General features: G+C 49.9%; 1 protein-coding gene across 7 annotated transcripts in view; it reads right to left on the bottom strand.

The window, feature by feature from the left end:
* The window catches only part of LOC136366440 (large neutral amino acids transporter small subunit 1), a 268,449-nt gene extending 251,470 nt beyond the window's left edge, over positions 1-16,979 (bottom strand). For 4 of the 7 annotated variants that reach the window (XR_010744524.1, XR_010744526.1, XR_010744525.1 and 1 more), the window contains exons 1-2: positions 15,304-16,974; positions 4,331-4,456 (exon numbers count right to left, since the gene is read on the bottom strand). Coding sequence is in view for 4 of the 7 variants with exons in the window: in XM_066327491.1 (XP_066183588.1) it covers positions 4,331-4,456; positions 15,304-15,886 (709 nt within the window). In the remaining 3 variants the exon portion in view is untranslated. Of the gene's footprint in view, positions 1-4,330; positions 4,457-15,303 lie in introns of all 7 variants that reach the window. The other 3 variants (XM_066327495.1, XM_066327494.1, XM_066327493.1) reach the window with 3 other exon arrangements.
* Positions 16,980-17,926: the final 947 nt, after the last annotated feature.

Below are 17,926 nucleotides of genomic sequence, written 5' to 3'. Positions count from 1 at the left end.
AACATTCCCCTGCTTTGGGCTCCAGCCTCGTGTCCCAGGCTGTGGCCAGGACTGACCATGGAATCCTGGAATGGTTTGGGTGGGAAGGGACCTCAAAGCTCATCCCATCCCACCCTTGCCATGGGCAGGGACACCTTCCACAGCATCCACCTTCCCAGGCTGCTCCAAGCCCCATCCAAACTGGCCTTGGGCACTTCCAGGGATCCAGGGACAGCCACAGCTTCCCTGGACACCAGGGTCTGCCCCAGGGGACAATCCCAACCAGCTCTGCCACCCCCACCCCAATACTGTTTGTGAAAAGCTGTTTAAAGGTGATGTTGTGGCTGCAAATCCTGAACTCTGCCGGGAGGGTTCTGAAACTACCAAAAGGAAGATTGAGACCTTCAGTGAGCAGAGTCTGGCTCTTCAAAGGCCATTTTTGGTACTCCAGGTGCAAGAAAACATCTGGCACTGTGGAGTTGAGACATCTGGGTGCTGCTTTCATTTATCAAATCCCTTTTGCTAGAAAACAGCCCTTTGGCCTCTGTCGTTCTCCCTGGGGGTTATTTTGGTAGTTCCCACTTCACTTTTTTTCCCCTACTTTTTTTTTTTTTTTTTTCTCTTTCTTTCTTTTTTTTTTTTTTTTTTTTTTTTTTTTTTAATTGTTTTTATTTTTGCTGAAGAATCCTGTGATTGAGAGTGAAAGAAAATTGACTTTCTCTTCCTTTCCTGCCAGGCTTGGAACACCCTGGGACAGTGGAAGGTGTCCCTGCCCGTGGCAGGGTGAGACTGGAGGAGCTTTGGAGTCCCTTCCCATCCAAACTATTCCATAATTCTACAAAAAAAACCAATTAAAAAATAAAAAGCCCAAATTAAACCCAAACCTCCTGGCCAGGTTAAGCTCTGCTCTGGAGTTAAACCTGCCTGCTCTGTCCTTAACTGACCCCACTGCTGCTCTGGCAGATGCAGCTCTGCATCCCTGACAGCCCAGGGAGAAAAATGCTGCTGCCACCAAACAGCTCCTGGAGGCACCACACAGCAGGAATTTTACAGCCAGGAAAAAGAAAAGGGACGATCAATAAAGGGACAATAAATCCAATAAAAGCAATTCAATAAAATCAGTATTAAATTCTATTTCTCCAAGTTCCCAAAGGCCCAATTCCAGGTTTTTAAGCAGAGCTGCTGGTGAGAGATCTCAGCAAGGGCTGGAGGTGCATCCCTGCTCCAGCTGCCTGAGGGCAGAGAAACATTCCAGAAACCCTGAGGCCTGTTCCACAGGAAAAAATAGATGGAAAATATGTCTGTGATATGTTTTTTTTTTCTATTTTTTTATCAAAACCTTTCCTGACCTTCCTCACCTGTAAAAAGCACGAGGGTGTGCTTAAGAAACACTCAGACTTTTTGATCATTTCACACCTCAGTCAGTTTTTAAGGGAAGGTTTTAAGGTCTGGAGAGGATATAACCACAGATCTCTGTGTCACATCCAGGGCAAAAATATCCCTCAAGCCTGGTGTCCAAACCTTCTCCATGATCCAGTCCCAGATATCCCACTCCCCAGCTGAGGAATATGGCCAAAAACTACCCAGAAAGCAAATTGAGAGAGCTGATAAAATAAGAGAACCAAAATAAATCTTGTTCTCATAATACTGGAGTGAAAAAAATTTGATCCTCTCTATGTTTTAAGTTGTTTTTACTATTTAAATAAGTTATTTCTATAGGTAAGCTATTTAAAGAAGTTAATTGTTATTTTAGTTTAATGAATTTATTTCTGTTATTTCCAGGGTGTAATCTGGGGGCCATAAACAAGGTTTTACACACCCAACCCCAAACCCAGGACTTTTCAAACCACACATCTCCAGCCCCACAAAGGCTTTTAAAAAATTCCATTTCTGGATTAATAAAAGAATTTCATCCCAAGCAGCTCAGTTCCACTGAGTCAACCTCCAAGCACTTGAAAGGCTGAGTAGGAAACCAACTTCCATCCTCCTCCTCTGGAAAGGGCAGGGAAGGAGTGATGGGAGACAGCTGCTGACAGGGAAATGTTCTTTCCTCTGGGGCAACATTGCCACAGAGTTTCTGTCCTTGAGAGACTCCTGCTCTTCTGCAAACCAGGAAAAGAGCCAAAAAGGGGATAAAAAGAGAAAAAGCCAAAAGCTGGAGGTCAATGCAGAGAGATTTCTGTAAAATCACAGAAATTTCCACGTTTGAGTAAAAAAAAAAAAAAATGCGGTGTCACTCCTCTGGTCTGTTTATGGATACTGGGAGCACAAACCAGCAGTGGGACAGGAACCAGTAAAACCAGTTCACTGTCCAGAACGCCCTGGGAATACACAACTCAATTCCCCCTGAGACAGCAGCCCCAGACAAACCAGCTGGGTGCACATCTCACCCCAAAACAGCTGCCAGCTTGGATGGAGTCACCCAGCTGCTGCTGGGAAGAGTCCTCTTGGTCCAAAAAAACCCAACACTGGAATGGGCACAGGGTGTGGAAATGTGTGGGACAGAGCTGGAGGACAGGGCAGTGTTCTCCCATTGTCACTGCAAATGGGAATTTTTGTGCTTTCCTTGAATTAAAAAATGAAGAAAAAAAGACGATTTCTTGCTGTATTCCTGCTAAAAGCATGGACTCAACTGGAATGATTGAAAAGAAAATGGAGCAAGGTGCAAACAGCAGGTGGGAGCTGAGCAAAGGACAGGAAAGGAGCTTGCACATTCTTAAGGACTTAGCAGAGAGCTTGGAACTTCCCTAAGGAGATTAATAAAATCCATGTTGGAGCCCAGGCAGAATCCCAGCTGTGGGATTCTGGACAAGCAGGAATGTGTGATTTGGGACAAAGTGTGAACCAGGATCTGCTGTGGATCCCACTCTGATCCAGTCTGGGTACTGGGTGCTCAGACAGGGAGGAAAGTCTTTCTTACAGGTGTCACTGTCCAGGAATTGCTGTTGATCTCCCTGCCAGGTGGATCAGCAGGAAAATAAATCACATGGAATTCTCTCTGCCCTGCAAGGTCTGCACAGCCACAAACACCTGAAACTGCAACAAACTCCAAAGGAAGTAAAACAACTCCTAGGAACTCAGGAGGGGAAGGAGGGTGGTTATTGTAACAAGAAATCCCTTCTGGGTTACAGACAGAAGTCAAGGGAAATCTCATGGATTTCCACCTGAGGAAGCAGGGCAGAAAAGTGGCTCAGCCTCCCCCTAAAAAGGCCAAAACAACAGCACATTCTGAAGAGGCAAATTAAGATTCTATCTGCAAACAAAGCCCAGTTGTAGAGATCTTCATGGTAAAATGTTAACCAAGTAAAAGAGATTTATCCTGACTTCTCCTTTTCCTCCTGGGAGAGAATCAAAACGTTCAGCAGAGCAGCCTGGGGAGCTGGGCAGAGGCAGGAGGTGTATTTTATGATAAGCCTCAAACAATGTCCCTGTTGAGTGTCTGCACTGAGCTGGAAGAAAATAAAAACCTCTGACAAAGCAAGAAATTCTGCAAAGACAGCACTGGCTCCCAGAGCTGAGACAGGAATTAGAGACCCACAAGCACACACAGACACACCTCCTGTGCAGGGACACGATTCCCTGGACATTTTATCCCCTTTTAGCAAATAAGGACAGGGCTGTTCCCCAAGAAAACATTTATCCCCACAAAACTTGCGCAAAAAAGCCACACTTTGGTTTAACTGTGAGTTAATCAGGTTTGGAACAAATTCAGATGGGTTTGGAACAAACCAATCTTCCCTGCTTTGAGAGGATTTTATGGGAGCATGAAGCAAACCAGCAGAACCACCAGAAAAATTTGCTTTATCTTCCCATTTTTATCTCCTCTTGCAGGTGCCAGTGCTAGCTGAGAGCTCCAGTCTCTCTGCACCTCATGGGCTCTGTGTCCCTGGGTGACCCAGAGCTGGCCTGAGCCACTCCACACCTGGAACAGGATGAAGGGAAATGTGCAGGGGGAGTTTGTGGAAGGATTAAGATGACTGAGAGCGGTTTGCACATGCAGATAATTCTTTGTGAGCAAAAGGCCACGGGTCACAAAGAGATTTCCCTGTGCAGCAGCACCAGCACTCTCACTGCCTGCAATCCCAAAGGGAGAATCCACAGCCTCTGTGTAAGTGGAAAACACTTTAGATGGTTTCAGGAGCACAAAATCAAGCCTGGCAGTGATATAAAATATAAAATCCCACAAATAAAATACAAAATTCTCAGCGAAGCTGGAAACATCCCCCCGAGCACCTGAAAGAACGGGGAGGTTTGTAAAGCTCTGGAACACCTGGGGTTGGATTCCTGGCCTTTGTCCCTCACCCTGCTTTACCTGCACAGCCCCAGAAGGAGAAGAGAGAACAGCACTCACCTTTTGCCAGCTGCACGAAGCCCAGGATGATGATGAGAGCCAGCGCCAGCAGCTTGGCTGCAGCAAAGGCGTCCTGCACACGGGTGGCAGCTTTGACACTGTAGCAGTTCACAGCTGTCAGCAGCACTGAGGGGACACACAGGGACAGTGTCAGCAGCCAGGGAGACACACCAAACGCACCAAAAATCACTAAAGGGAATCTTGAGGTGGGATATTAGGATGGGATTCCTCCCTGTGAGGGTGGGGAGGCTCTGGCACAGGTGCCCAGAGAAGCTGTGGTTTTTCCATCCCTGGAAGTGTCCAAGGCCAGGCTGGATGGGATTTGGAGCACCCTGGGATAGTGGGAGAGGTCCCTGCCCATGGCAGAGGATGGATTGAGATGTTCTCCAAGGTCCTTCCCAACCCAAACCATTCTGTGATTCCGTTTTGCTAAAACAACCAGTCAAAGCCTCCTTCCAGAAGAGAAACCCCCTGAGAGCTCTGCAGCCTCACACTTCTCACTTCCACCCTTTCTTCTGGCAGCAAGTGGTTTGAATCTTGCCTTAGGATATGGAACAGCACTGCTCCATTGGAAAACACTCCTGAAGGCTTTTATATTAAAGGACTTACAGCACCCCTCAGCACCAAAGTGCCTGGCCACAGTCCCCGTCCCATCAGCCCAATATAGTGCTGCTGTTGTGTGGAAACCCTTGAGGGATGTCAGGCTGAGCCTCCAGGACTGACCTGTGGTGATTTTACAACAGCAGCAGCCCAAAGGCTCTGATCTCCCAGCGTGGCACTGCCATTCCAGCAGGATTTGTTCTTGAGAAGCTCCTGCTGCCCACAAGTTGCCCTGTGCTTAATGCAACTACTGGGGCCTAATTCCTGATTTTATTTTTGGCCACATTCCTCCTCCATTCTCCTCTGTATCCCCTCCTGCCAGTGTGACTTTCCTGCCAGGCACAGCCTGAACCAGGCCTTGATTAAAGCCTCTGCTCCTGGCTGAGCTTCACCTGCTGCAGAGCAAATAATGGCCAAGCTCTGCTGCCTTCACAAATCATTGACTATTTTGGTGTCCTGCTCCATCCCCAGAGCCTGCTGCTTGTTATGGACACGGGCAAATGTCACCGTGAGGGTGACAGTGCCCACGGGCTGGATGCTCTCCCTCCAGCCCAGTGACCCCTCACTGTCCCCTGGCCAGCCCCAGCCCTGGGCACTCACCAGCAGCTCAGAGAGGAGCAGATCCCAAATCTCCTCCTGGAGCTGGAGGCTTTTCCCTGCAGGATCCTTCCCCAGCTCTCTCTGCTCTTTCCCAGAGCCTGCAGCTCCTTTTCACTGGAGCTGCTGATCAGAGCCAAACAGCTGCTCCCCAAAACATCCCAGTCCCTCTCCTGGGGCTGTGAGCTGGAGTTTAGAGCATCTGATCCCAGAGTGGCTGGGATTGGAAGGATCTGACAGATGCAATCCCACCCCTGCCATGAGCAGGGACACCTTCCACTGTCCCAGGTGGCTCCAAGCCCCATCCAACCTGACCCTGGGCACTGCCAGGGATCCAGGGGCAGCCTGTGCCACTGTCCCAGGATCTGATGGCTTTCAGGATCACTGGCTCCTTCCCTCACCCTCCCATCTCCAGCATCAGCTGCCATTCCAACATAAGAGCGTTTAACATGTGGAGAAGTGAGAGCTGGATGTGCCAGGAAGAACAGCACAGGATCCAACCCATCCCACAGGAGTGACAGGCAGCAGTAAACAAGGACTGGAGATGGATGTTGTGTTGTGCCCTTGGAGCCCCTTTGGGAGTGTGGGTGAGATGATCCTGAGCTGGTTTTGGGGAAGCAGAGCCCTGTGGGGTCACAGGACAGCACGAGCTGGGCTCTGGCCGGGAGCAGGGCTGAGGGATGGTGATGACAGATGTGCCACACCACTGTCCCTGTGCCAGGCCCCTCCAGGAGATACAGGGACAGGCCTGGAGGGTTCCCAGCCCCTGGAGCAGCCCTGTGCCTGTGGGGTGACAGCTCTGCCCCACAAGGGACCCTGGGACACGTCTGCCTCTGGGGACAGGGCAAAGGGACACGGTCAGACAGCAGCGAGGAGGAAACACTTCACCAAGTGACCTGACAGGGACAAGGAGACACGGGGAATGTCACCCAGCAAAACTCAGCTACTGAAAGCACCTCCAGCGAATCCTCACGGGCAGTGAGCTCTGGAGCCAGGACTCCCTTGGACCAGTGATTGTGCTAAAAATAAATCTGCCCTTGTTTACAGCGGGATATTTAAAGGATGAGCTCACCCATCTAAAACCACGCTGCTGCTGCTGCCGTGGTGAGGACAGCCCTAAGAGGTGTGACAATGACATTCCCTGCCCCATTTAGGCATTCTGTGGCTGTGTCAATAACTGCTTCACCCCCACTTTCAGCACGGATTTTTATGGGCTGTTTTCCCTGCTCTGGTTCTGTACAGAGCCCCCAGGAGGGTGGTGATGAAAATAAAAGGCGAAAGTTTCCTACACAGTCCAAATGTCTTTGTTCGCTCCAAAAAACCCTTCAGTGTCAAATGAACAGACTCCCTAAAAATGAGTAAACACCTTGGGATCAGAAAGTCTGAGCCCTTCCATTCCATTCCCTTTCCTTTGCTTTTCCCATTTTACAGTAATATTTGTCTTTCCTAATGGAGCACACTGGAGTTTCTCCACTTCAATACCTCCAACACAGGAATGGCCAAGAATCCTCCAGTCTCGCCCATCAGGAAGAATCCAACAGACAACAAACAGTTTATGGAAAGCTTTTCCATAAAACTCCAGGACAAATTCCAGTGGTTGCTGAGCTTCTCAGAAGGCTGGGATCTCTTAGGGCAGCAAGTTTGAGGGCTTTGATCCCAGGTGCTCCCTGCCGGGCAGGGGCTGTGGGATCCTCCCGGCAGCGCTCCCCTCACCTCGGCTCCATGGCTCCAGGAAAAACATGGCAAAGCTGCACAGCTCCACCCTAAATCAGGGCACTGATACACAGATCAGGCTGTGCCCCCCTCATTCCTGCAGTGTTTCCCTAAGGCTCCAGCCCCTGGCAGACAGCAGCCAGGCAGAGCTTTGAAGTGACCCATTGGAGCTGTGAGCAGGAATCATTCGAGGAACGGGGATTTCAGCATGACCTGACGTGCCACAGCCTGGCTGAGCCAGCAGCCCCTCTCCAAAGCTTGACATAATTGGGATAATAAGTGTTAGAAAGCTGAAGGGATGGTAGATGGACAGGCAGTGACTTTTCATAGAATCTCAGACCGGTTTGGGTTGGAAGGAACATTAAAGCTCATCTTGTTCCAATCCCAGGGACACCTTCCACTGTCCCAGGCTGCTCCAAGCTCTGTCCAGCCTGGCCTTGGACACTGCCAGGGATCCAGGGGCAGCCACAGCTGCTCTGGGAACCTGTGCCAGGGCTTCAGCACCTTCACAAGAGCAAAAGCTTTCCCTACATCTAATCCAGCTCAAGTTATTTATTACTCATCACTCTGGCAGGAGAGATCCTGGTTTTTGCTCCCCAGGTGTTGCTCTTCCCTTCACCCCTCCAGGGACTGCTCCAGCCCAGCCTCATTCCAACTCAAACCACAAAGGCAAATTGGAGTTTCTAAATACACCAGGAGGTCTGGCTTCTGTATTTCCTCTGTCCTGCTCTCCCTGCTGGCTTCAGGCATCTCACTGAACCTGCTCCACTGGCACTCACCTGCACAGCCAGGGGATTCCCCATTCCTGATAGGAACAAGGACAAACTGATTGATCCAATGCCAGAGCCAGGACTTTACCCCCACAATTCTCACTTTATTGGCTGTATCCCTTTGAAGTCGCCTCCCAAGCTCCTTGCCAGACACAATTCCTAGAGGACAATAGGAAAAAAAAAAAAAAAAGCCTGCAAAGCAGACAGATAAATGGCTCAATCCCACCCAGAACACATCCAGGATAAATGCACGGAACAACAGCTGCTGTGTCTGGGGAAAGGGCAGGATGGGGGAGAGCTGAGGCTGTGCCCAGAGCAAACACAGCTAAACCTGGGCCTGCCACTTCTGATGCAACAGCCTTGGATTCCTGTCAAACAGGCAGGGCTGCAGCTTTCCCAGGATAACGGAGTGGAGATGGACAAAGAGCCAATTCCAGCCCCACATGGAACTGGCTGGGGGTCACAGGAGCTTGCAGGTGAAATTTCTGGAATGAGCACAGGAATGAATTCCTGAGGTACTGGCACAGCTGCATTCGTGCTGCCTGTGGGGTCACACACACTTGCACAATGTCCCTTTTGTCCCTAATTTCACCTCCTGTAGCATTCCCTGGGCCTGCCCAGTGGTGCTGCCAGTGGGATTCCATGTACACCCCTTGAACATGCAGAGATGTGTGGAAGCTGCTGCCTTTGAGGGACTAAACTCATGACCTTGCCCTTAATTCCCATGGGATCCCTGTCTGTGGTATCCCAGGACCCAGTGATAATGCAGAGCAGGTTGGGAACTTGTGGAGAATAAAGGAAAATTGAAGGGCAGTTCCCTCCAGCAGCTTTCCTGCCAGGAAAACAAGGCCTATGAGCCTAGAGACTGTCTGTAACTCACATTTCCAAAGTGCCTGGCCCTTGCTGCTGTAAGATGATGCTCCCATTTACCATCTGCCACTGGGTGATGCTGATTTTCCCTCACAGTTACTCCCAGAACAGCTTCAGCTCCTTTCCCTTCTCCATCCCACAGCAAAGGCTGCTCCTTTCCCTCCCCACGAAGTGCAGGTGACACTACAGCGGTGTTCTCTCCTGCCAACCCTGGTGAAAGGAGGTTTCAGGCAGAGACAGGACAAGCTGAGCCTGCTGGACCAAGGAACAAATCCCAGGGATGGCAGGGCACAGGGAACAGGCACAGAACACTCCATGGCCTTTAGGGAATTGCTGCCTGAGCCCACCAAAGGTTGGAAAAGAGAGTTAGTCCACACAGGACAAAAAAAAAATTAAGTTATACTGGCTAGAGTGGATTAAATCCATGGGAAAATCAATTCACCACGGCAAAACCACCCCACTAATTTTATATTCCAGCAGCTGGGATGGACAGCATCCCCCAAAGATCTGTGGTGACTGTTTCCAACTGCACATTCCAACACCAGACAGGCAGAAAATGCTTTGGGATGCTTCAACATCACAGATATTGACTGAAGACTTTGGTGCCCTGCAAGGTGGGGAAGGAAAAAAGCAGAGGTAAAAAACTTTACAGATATTTCTGCAAGGACAAATCCCTGGAGAAATTTAACACCCAGGGCAATGAGTCCAGGAAAGGGAAAGACCTGGGGGCACACGAGGCTGTTGGGAAGCTCTTGGCCCCAGAGCAAACGTGTCTATATTAAAATCTACTTATAATAATCAACATCCCTGGCAAGGCTTCCCAATTCCCTTTTTATTCCTCTTCCCAAAACAGCAATCAGGGAATGGGTTCATCAACAAAGGAGAAGGCAAACTCACCCTACCAAGGAGTTTGAAAAAGGGATCATCTCCAAATCTACCCTGGAGCCAGGAGCTCTGGATGCCCCAACAAACAGCCCTGGACATCCTGAACAGGATCCCAGTGGTACCAACACCCCATGATACCAGTGGGACACTCTGGCACAGGAAAACTCCAAAGAACTCCTCAGTGCTGGGAGAGGTGGCTCCTACCTGGAGACATGAGTTGCTATTTTGGTTCCTGAGGAAGAAGGTTGTGATTTACTGCCAAGGTTTCCAGAGGACATGACACAACAATTTCACCACAGGAAGACAAACAAAATACAGAGAGAAAAGATATGGAAAAGCTCTTTCTCCCTGTTTGTCCCATTCCCAGCAAATAGACCATCCCAAACTAACCCCATGCTCACCTCACAGAAGCATCTTCCCAACAGAGAACAGAATTTAATGTGCACAGAATTCAGCTCTGGTTGGAAAAACTGCATTTCCCAAACCTTGGATTGGATCTCCTGGCCACATCTGACCCTGGGACTAGGAAACTCTTGGAATACTCAAACCAAGTGATGCTGCTTTGAATGAGGCTGACTCTGGAGGGCTTCTCCACAAAAACCTTCCCAATTTGCTCATGGCAGGGCAGAAAGACTCTGCATGATCTCGGTGATAACACAAATCATCCAAACACAGAACATTGAATGGGATAACTGTTGTGAGAGCAGGAGAGGGGTGCTGGAATGGCAGTGGCTGCTCCCTCTGTGTGTTTCAAGAGCCCTCCAAGCCCTCATTGATTTCTGGAGAGTCCTGCAAGTGTCAGAGCCTGTTTTCATTAATGCTGCTCTAATTAAACACAGATTAAAAAAGCAACCTCAGCCTTGCAGCCTCTGCCATCCAGCAGGGATTCCACAGAGCCCTTCCTTCCAGTCCACTCCAACAAGGGCAATTTGCTGATGGAGCTTTAGTCCCTTAATCCACCTTTCTGGAGGAGAAAAAAAAAAAATAAATCTTCAAAGCTTCACACCCAGCTTGTCGTGGCTGATTAATTAAAAGCAGCAATGCTGCAGAATGAACCCACGTCAGGCAGACAAGGCCCTGGGTGTGTTTTTGTGTTTGCTTTTCACCAGTTAATAGCTGGTGAGGTGAAAATCCACACACCTGGAAAAAGAGCTGAGCTTGGCGGGTTGGAAGCAAAACCTTGATGTCAAATAAAGATTTTCCTGCTTCCCACAGGAGCTGTGATTTCTGGGTGGAATGCTGACACTGGATATTCCCTCCCAGCCACCCTTGGATTCCTTCTCCTGCCCTGACTCCCAGGTTCCTCTCAGGAGTGTCAGGTTCCTCCACAGGACAAGTGCTCCCAGACCTGCCTCAGCTTCTGCTCATCCTTTCACTCTCTGGCTGCTCTAAACAAGAGAGACAAATGGGGAATTCATCAGCATTCCCTGGAATTTCACCCCTGCAGAAGGAGTACCCAACAGCAGAGTTCAGAAGGGGTGAAGGAAGTTCAGATAAATGTTGAGGAAGATTAAAATTCCCTGCCTTTGATATTGCCGTGCTGGGGTGATTAGTGCCAGATTTGCATATCTAATTAACAAGTGAGACACGAATTCAGAAGCAAACTGTCAAACTGCTCATCTGACACTGGAGAGCAAGAACAAAATTCTAACAGCAGAATATCCTGAGCTGGAAAGCATCCACAAGGATTAACAAATCCAATCCCAGTTTTCCACCGTGCAGCAGATTTTACTGTCAGGAAAGGAGGGAATTCTAGAAGAAGCTGTGTGTGGCACTCAGGGTGTGAGGATGTGTGGGATGAACAGCTCAGGCACTTGTGGAACATCAAGAACTAGCTCAGGGCTGGGAGCAGCTTCATTCCCTGTCTCCCTGATCCATAGGGAATTGATTTACTGCACCACAACCCAAACCTGGGAAGGTGGCTCTGAGCAAGCAGGAAATCTGCAAATGATCAGCGGGAAATGAGGAATATCCACAGCACCTTTAATAAATCAATTTACACTTTCCATCCCTGAGCCTTCTCTGGATCACACAGGGTGCATTGGTGATTCTGACTGATTTTTGTTAGGATGTATCAGTTTGAATTGAAGAAATGTTCACACAAGTGGCAGCAGGATGGAAAGAAAACCTGAGCCCCTCACACCTGAGATGGAGCACAGGATCCAAGGTTTAATTCTCTGCCATGTCCAATATTGACACCGTAATGTGGATCATTAAATATGTAAATGCAGGACCTAATAACTGTCCCTCCACCCACTACAGAAGGAGTTAAACTGGTTTAGATGAGCTCAGAAGTCAGAGAATTGAAATTATTCCTGGGTTTTCACACTAATGCACACTAATGTTTCCTGAACTTCCAAGTTTTGGGTACCAAAAACTTGGATAGATTCTGTGTTATCAGTTTTGAAGCATCAACCATCCAATCTGACAGAGAAAAGAGATTCTCAGGTTTCTGAATCTGCAGTAACCTGCAGCCTGCAAAATCTTCAGCCAAATTTTTGAGGAACATGAAACGAGGCAGGCTCAGGATGAACATCTTGACCCCTCCTGCTCCAGGAAGACTTCCCTGGAGTGGATTCCCAGCTTTGATTTGGCAACCACCACAGGCCATGAAAGAAGCCCTGCATACCAACTGTGTGTAGATCACAATCTTCAGGGCAGAAAATACATTTTAGCAAGGTCAGTTCTTCTCACCACCCACTTTGTTTTCCTCAGCACCTTCCAGGGGAACAAAATTCCCCCTTCCAACCATTTTTTTCCTTTCACTCAGTCTCGTGATTCAGATTCTCTTAATGCATTAATTCACTCTCTGAAGTTCATGGTGGCAAATACTGAACAACACATGATTTATTCAACTGTTCAACAGCAGCAAAGTGGAAACAACTGCAGTTATTCCTTCTCTTACTACTAACTGTGCAGCCAAGTGCATTCTGAGTGGAGATACAAACTTTGCAAGGAAAAGAGCTGGGACTGTTCTGCAAGGCTGGATTTTGGCTCCTGTGCCCCAGCCCCAGGTCCCAAATTCCTCTGCTGCTTCCCAAGCTGCTCTCCCTCATTTCGAGGTAACTCATTCATGTATGTGCTACAGCCCTATGCACAAATAGGTCATTTTTTCTACTCTAGAGCTTTTGAAAAGAATAACAAGTCTCTCTCTGGGCAGTTTCTGTTTGAGCAAAGCTGTTTGTGAGTCCCCACAAGTGTTGTGTGGCTCCCCGTGCCCTTGGAGAAGATTTACTTCATTTACTGTTCCTGGGTCACGGTGTGGTTTTGGCACTGGGGGGATGAAAAGCTGATTCCAAAAATCAACGTTGCAAAAAAATCCAAGTTCCCAAAAGCTGCCTTGCTGAACAAACCTCTTGGAGCAAAGGAGACAACCCCACATTTAACCCAAAGCATAAACAAACCAAGAGCCAACAGAGCAAGGGGGAACAGAGTTTAAAGGAGAAACACATGGGGATGATGCAGATTTGGAGAACTCCAAACCCTTCCCTTGGCATTTCAGGATGAAGGTTCAAGAACAAATTCTGCCGCAGGGAAATTCTAATTGTTACCAAAGGAAGGCTGGAGACTTTTCTTGGAGCACAGAATGAGAGCTGGCTTCAAGGAGTTTCATGCTGCAAATCCCCCAGCAGTGAACACATCCCAACATGGGCAGGTCTGTTTAACCCTGCACTGGGCTTGGATCAATAAAACGGGAACAGACCCATTTTTGGGAATGATGCTGAAGATGAAAAGTCACTTATGGTTAGAAACACGTTCTCAGAGGCTTTGCCAGCTCCAGTCTGTGCTTGCACAGCAAAACCTTGCCCCAAGGCAGCAAGAAAACCCTAAATTATACCCTAATTCCGTGTGTTTTCAGCAAAGAACACCAATGCCACATGCACCCATGCCCCTCTCCTGTGCACCCCTGAGGAAACCACAGTGCAGACTGGCAGCAAAGCTCAAAATTCAGATTTCCAAAAGGCAAGACACTCATCAGCAGGACTATTCCATGACCACATTACAGCTTTCTTAGTTAAATGATTAAATTTCCCTCATAAACGCCCTCTGAGTTGTAAAAAACTTAGCTGGAAATCCACATGCCTATGTACCTTTATATTCCTAAAATTTCAGCCAGGGACTGAGAAGTTTCAGTGCTGCTGAAGAAAGCACAACCCACTGCCCTGCCTGTTATCAATCCTATAATTAGCCCTATAATTTACCTCCCAAAGCCCGGGTCAGGTTGGCTATGAGATATTTCCAGACAATATATCTTCCCATAACGACCATGTGCTGCAGCTTTGGGATGCCTGAGATCCTCGGAGGGGGAAGGAATCCCACACAATCCCTCGGGAAAGGGCAGCACCAACGAGCAGCTTCCTCCTCAGCACTCAAAATGCAAAAATACAGAGATCACCTGCCTGGGATTTGGTACAGTGAACAAATAATGATTTATAAAGCCCTCGCAAAAGTTGTATCTTCTCCCAATAAAGGTCGTTATAAAGGCGTTAAATTCCAGTGGAGCAGAAGTGATTGAATGGAGAATGAGGAGGGAAGAGGCAGGACACAGTCCTGTGTTTAAAGGATTGAGAATTTGGATGGGGTGACTTCGCAGTCACCAGAGGAACAGAAAATAAGATTTGAAGGGCAAAACTGCAGACCCCAAAAGAGCAGAGAGGTGATCAAAAGTGCATCAGGAGGGATGTGTGTGCCCAGGCTGGCATCACTGGCCCCGAATTCATCCCACCGTCACTGAACTTCTCTGCAAGGCACCGCCCCAGAGACAGAACGTTTGCTGCCAAAAAGAAACCCCACAAAACCAGGTTTTGAGCACGGTGTCAGCGCACACGGGGCCGGGAAATATCTCCTCTCCCAGGCTGGTGCTGAACGCAGCTCAGGGGCGTGTTCAGCACCAGGTGCTGGTGACAGATAATTCTTATCTTCACCCAAACCCGCACATCAACGTCCATCGGTGCCCGGCAGAGCTTGGGGACAAGGGGATTTTACCCTGCCCACGGTCCTGGGGGAGAGCACAAGAAATCCTATTCCAGCTGCCAGGAAAAATAGCATGCTGCATTTATTGCACGCTGCTCGGGAATCAGAGAGGTTTATTAGCCCACAGCTGGCATTTGGGGAGTTCCGTGCTCAATTTATTACGGGTGGGGCCACATTTTCTGCTGTGGCTATACAAAGCAGCCAAAAAAATTCCACCAGGATGCAGCCAGCGCAGCACAGGAGGGATGGTGCAGGTATTTTGGGGAAGGTGATGGTGAGTAAGGAACCACGTGGAGCAGGACAGCGGGGACCTGCAGAGGGTCACGGAATCATGGAATGCCTTGGATAGGAAGGGGATTTAAATCTCATCCTGTCCCACGGGCAGGGACACCTTCCACTAGACCAGGATGCTCCAACCTGGACACTCCCAGGGATGCAGGGGCGGCCACAGCTTCTCTGAGCGCTCCCTGCCAGGGCCTCCCCACCTTCCCAGGGAGGAAATCCTTCCCAAAATCCCATCGAACCCTCCCAGGTCAGCTCAGCAAGCCACGAGCCGCTACTTACGGACACACAGACAGGCCACCAGCTTGGCAGCCTCGTCGGGCACGGGGCAGGTGGGGAAGATGGGCTTGAGCAGGTAAGTGGCGAACACCAGAGCCACGATGTACTGCGAGGAGGGCCGGATGATGAGCAGCTCTATCCAGAGCTTGAGGAAGGCGGGCAGGGAGCCGTACACCTCCAGCATGTAGGCGTAGTCCCCGCCGGACTTGGTGATGGTGGTGCCGAGCTCGGCGTAGCAAAGCGCGCCCACGATGGAGAAGGCTCCGCACACGGCCCAGACCACGAGCGACAGCCCCGGCGAGCCGGCCTCCCGCAGCACGCCCGTGGGGGTGACGAAGATGCCGGAGCCGATGATGGTGCCCACGATGATGGCCACGCCGTTCAGCAGGGTGATGTTCCGCTGCAGGGTCACCCCCTCCGCCGAGCCGCAGGGCGACGGCGAGCGGGCACAGCCGTTCTCCTGCGCTCCTTCCAGCATCTTCTCCATCGCCTGCTTCTCATCTTCGTGCGCCAGCGAGGCGGCCGAGGCGGCGGGGCTGCGCTTTTTCAGCGTGTTTCGCGGGGAGCTCCCGCCGCTGGCAGACATGTCGGTGATGAGAGCGGCGGCGCCGCGGCCACGCCACCTTCGGCCGCGTTTTGTTCCGGTGCCGGTGGGCCGGGCTACGCTCCGGGAGAGGAGGAGTAAGAGAAGGAGGGGAGCTGTAGCCTACCGGGGATGCCGTAGCGTTGGGCTGGGCCCCGCAACGCTCCGAGCTCGGGCAGCTCCAACTGTCCCCGAGCCCCAAAAGGGGACAGAAGGAGTGTCACCCGCCGGCTCTGCGTGTGGAGCGCTGCTCACTGCGGAGGGTCGGCAGCCCTCCTCCTCCCTGCGCTGTGCTCTGTGTGTTGCTATAAAGAAGAAGGGATCCCTGTGTGTGGCCAAAGCTGCCTCTCCCGCTGCCCCCAGCCCCATCCTGCCGTGTTTTCCCGTCCCAATTCACAGGCGCAGGGCGAGGCCCCGGCGCTGCATCACCTGCACCTCTGCAGGGGCGCTGCGGGCATCGGCCCCTCCCGCCACACGCCAAAATGGCCAAAAAGGATCGGCCGAAAAAGGAATGATTCGCCAATCTCCATTCTGACACATGGCAAAGCCACCGAGAATGCCGGTTTGCACAAAGAAAATATGAAATAATCCGCCCGTCTGGCAGTCGTGCAGGCAAAAAAGGCAACGCCTGCCTCAGTGAAGGAGAGGCTCTGCATCCACTTGGATGCTACAGTAATCCCCGAGGAGCCAATCCTTCAGCAAATACAGATTCCCTCTTGCCCTGGTGCGAGGAGAGGAGCTCAGAGGTGGAAGTTCTGGTCGCAAACATTCCCTCTGGGGGTGGAAGTGGTACCTGCGAGGGGCCAGTGCTGCCACACGAGGAGCGGTGCCCAAAGCTCCAGAGCCCGCGGCTGGTCCATCCTCCCGGAGCGGCCTCTGTGTGTTCAGACAGGCAGGAGGTGCGCGGCAAGGTTTTCCCCGAGAGAACTCCAGGGAAATGTGACATTCTGCGGGGGAAAAAGGCAGATTTTAGTTACATTTCATTTCCACCATGATCATCTCCAGCCATTCCAGAATCCCAACCAGCCCAATCCTTGGAGCACTAATCCAAACCTGACATCTAGTGGCTGCTCCGGGGCTCAAAAACCTGCTGCTGGCTTTAGGTAAACATCCCAATTCTGGAAGAGAGCAAAGACAGATATTACCTTGGCACTAATTAAGTACGTTCCTCCAGTTTTCAAGGAGAAATGGGATCCTGAAGAGACTGAAAAGACGCTGACAATTAATTAAAAATAAACAACGAAACATTTGTCACAGGTTTTCTGTAACCCCAAAAGCCTTTTTAGTTACTTTTACTAGTTCACCATTACAGGCCATTTTTGTTACTGTATTTCATGATTCATGCCAGGACCATGAAATCAGGAAAATAACCAGACAGTTAAAACATCTGGGATTATCCCTGTGTCAGCCTTGTTACACCAGGATCCAGCAGACAGGATTGGGATTGAAATTAAGTATTCACTTCAGGCGTTTTCAGATGAATACTCAAACTCAGTTACATATTTGGGGGAATAAAATCCTTTGAAATAAATAAATCGAGGGATTTACTTCTCCAGTGCTCCAGGGCAAGTTCCTCATGACCTAGAACCAGCATCTCCTGAGCTGGAAGGGACCCACAGGGATCAACTCCAATTCCTGGCCCCAAGAACCCACCATGGGCATTTGACACCTGGTTGTGAACCCACACAGACATTTCCATGAACTCTCACAAGAACGGGACAGAGTTGTCCTGTTCTAATTCTTCCAAAAGGGAATTTCTTTCTGGACTCCCAGCTGAGAACCTGGAAATTCCAGGCTCCAGAGGCTTTGGAGCAGCAGCCACGGAACTGCCCTGTTCCAAGCCTGACTCTCTTGCAAATTAACCCATGGGAGTTCATTCTGCAACTGTTTTTCCATTTGTATTCCTGAGAAAACACCAGCCTGGCATCGGGGTGTGTTCCCGGAGTGTTCCATATCTTCAAAGCACTTGGCAAATGCCGAGTGTTGTTATCAGCCTGGCCATGAGCATTAGCTCTCCTCAGGCCCCCAAGTTATTCCGCAGGA

Source organism: Sylvia atricapilla, chromosome 12 (assembly GCF_009819655.1).
Source record: "Sylvia atricapilla isolate bSylAtr1 chromosome 12, bSylAtr1.pri, whole genome shotgun sequence".
In the NCBI taxonomy this organism is placed as follows: domain Eukaryota; kingdom Metazoa; phylum Chordata; class Aves; order Passeriformes; family Sylviidae; genus Sylvia; species Sylvia atricapilla.
Note: the sequence above shows the minus strand (reverse complement) of the source record. Positions and strands in the feature narration are given on the sequence as shown.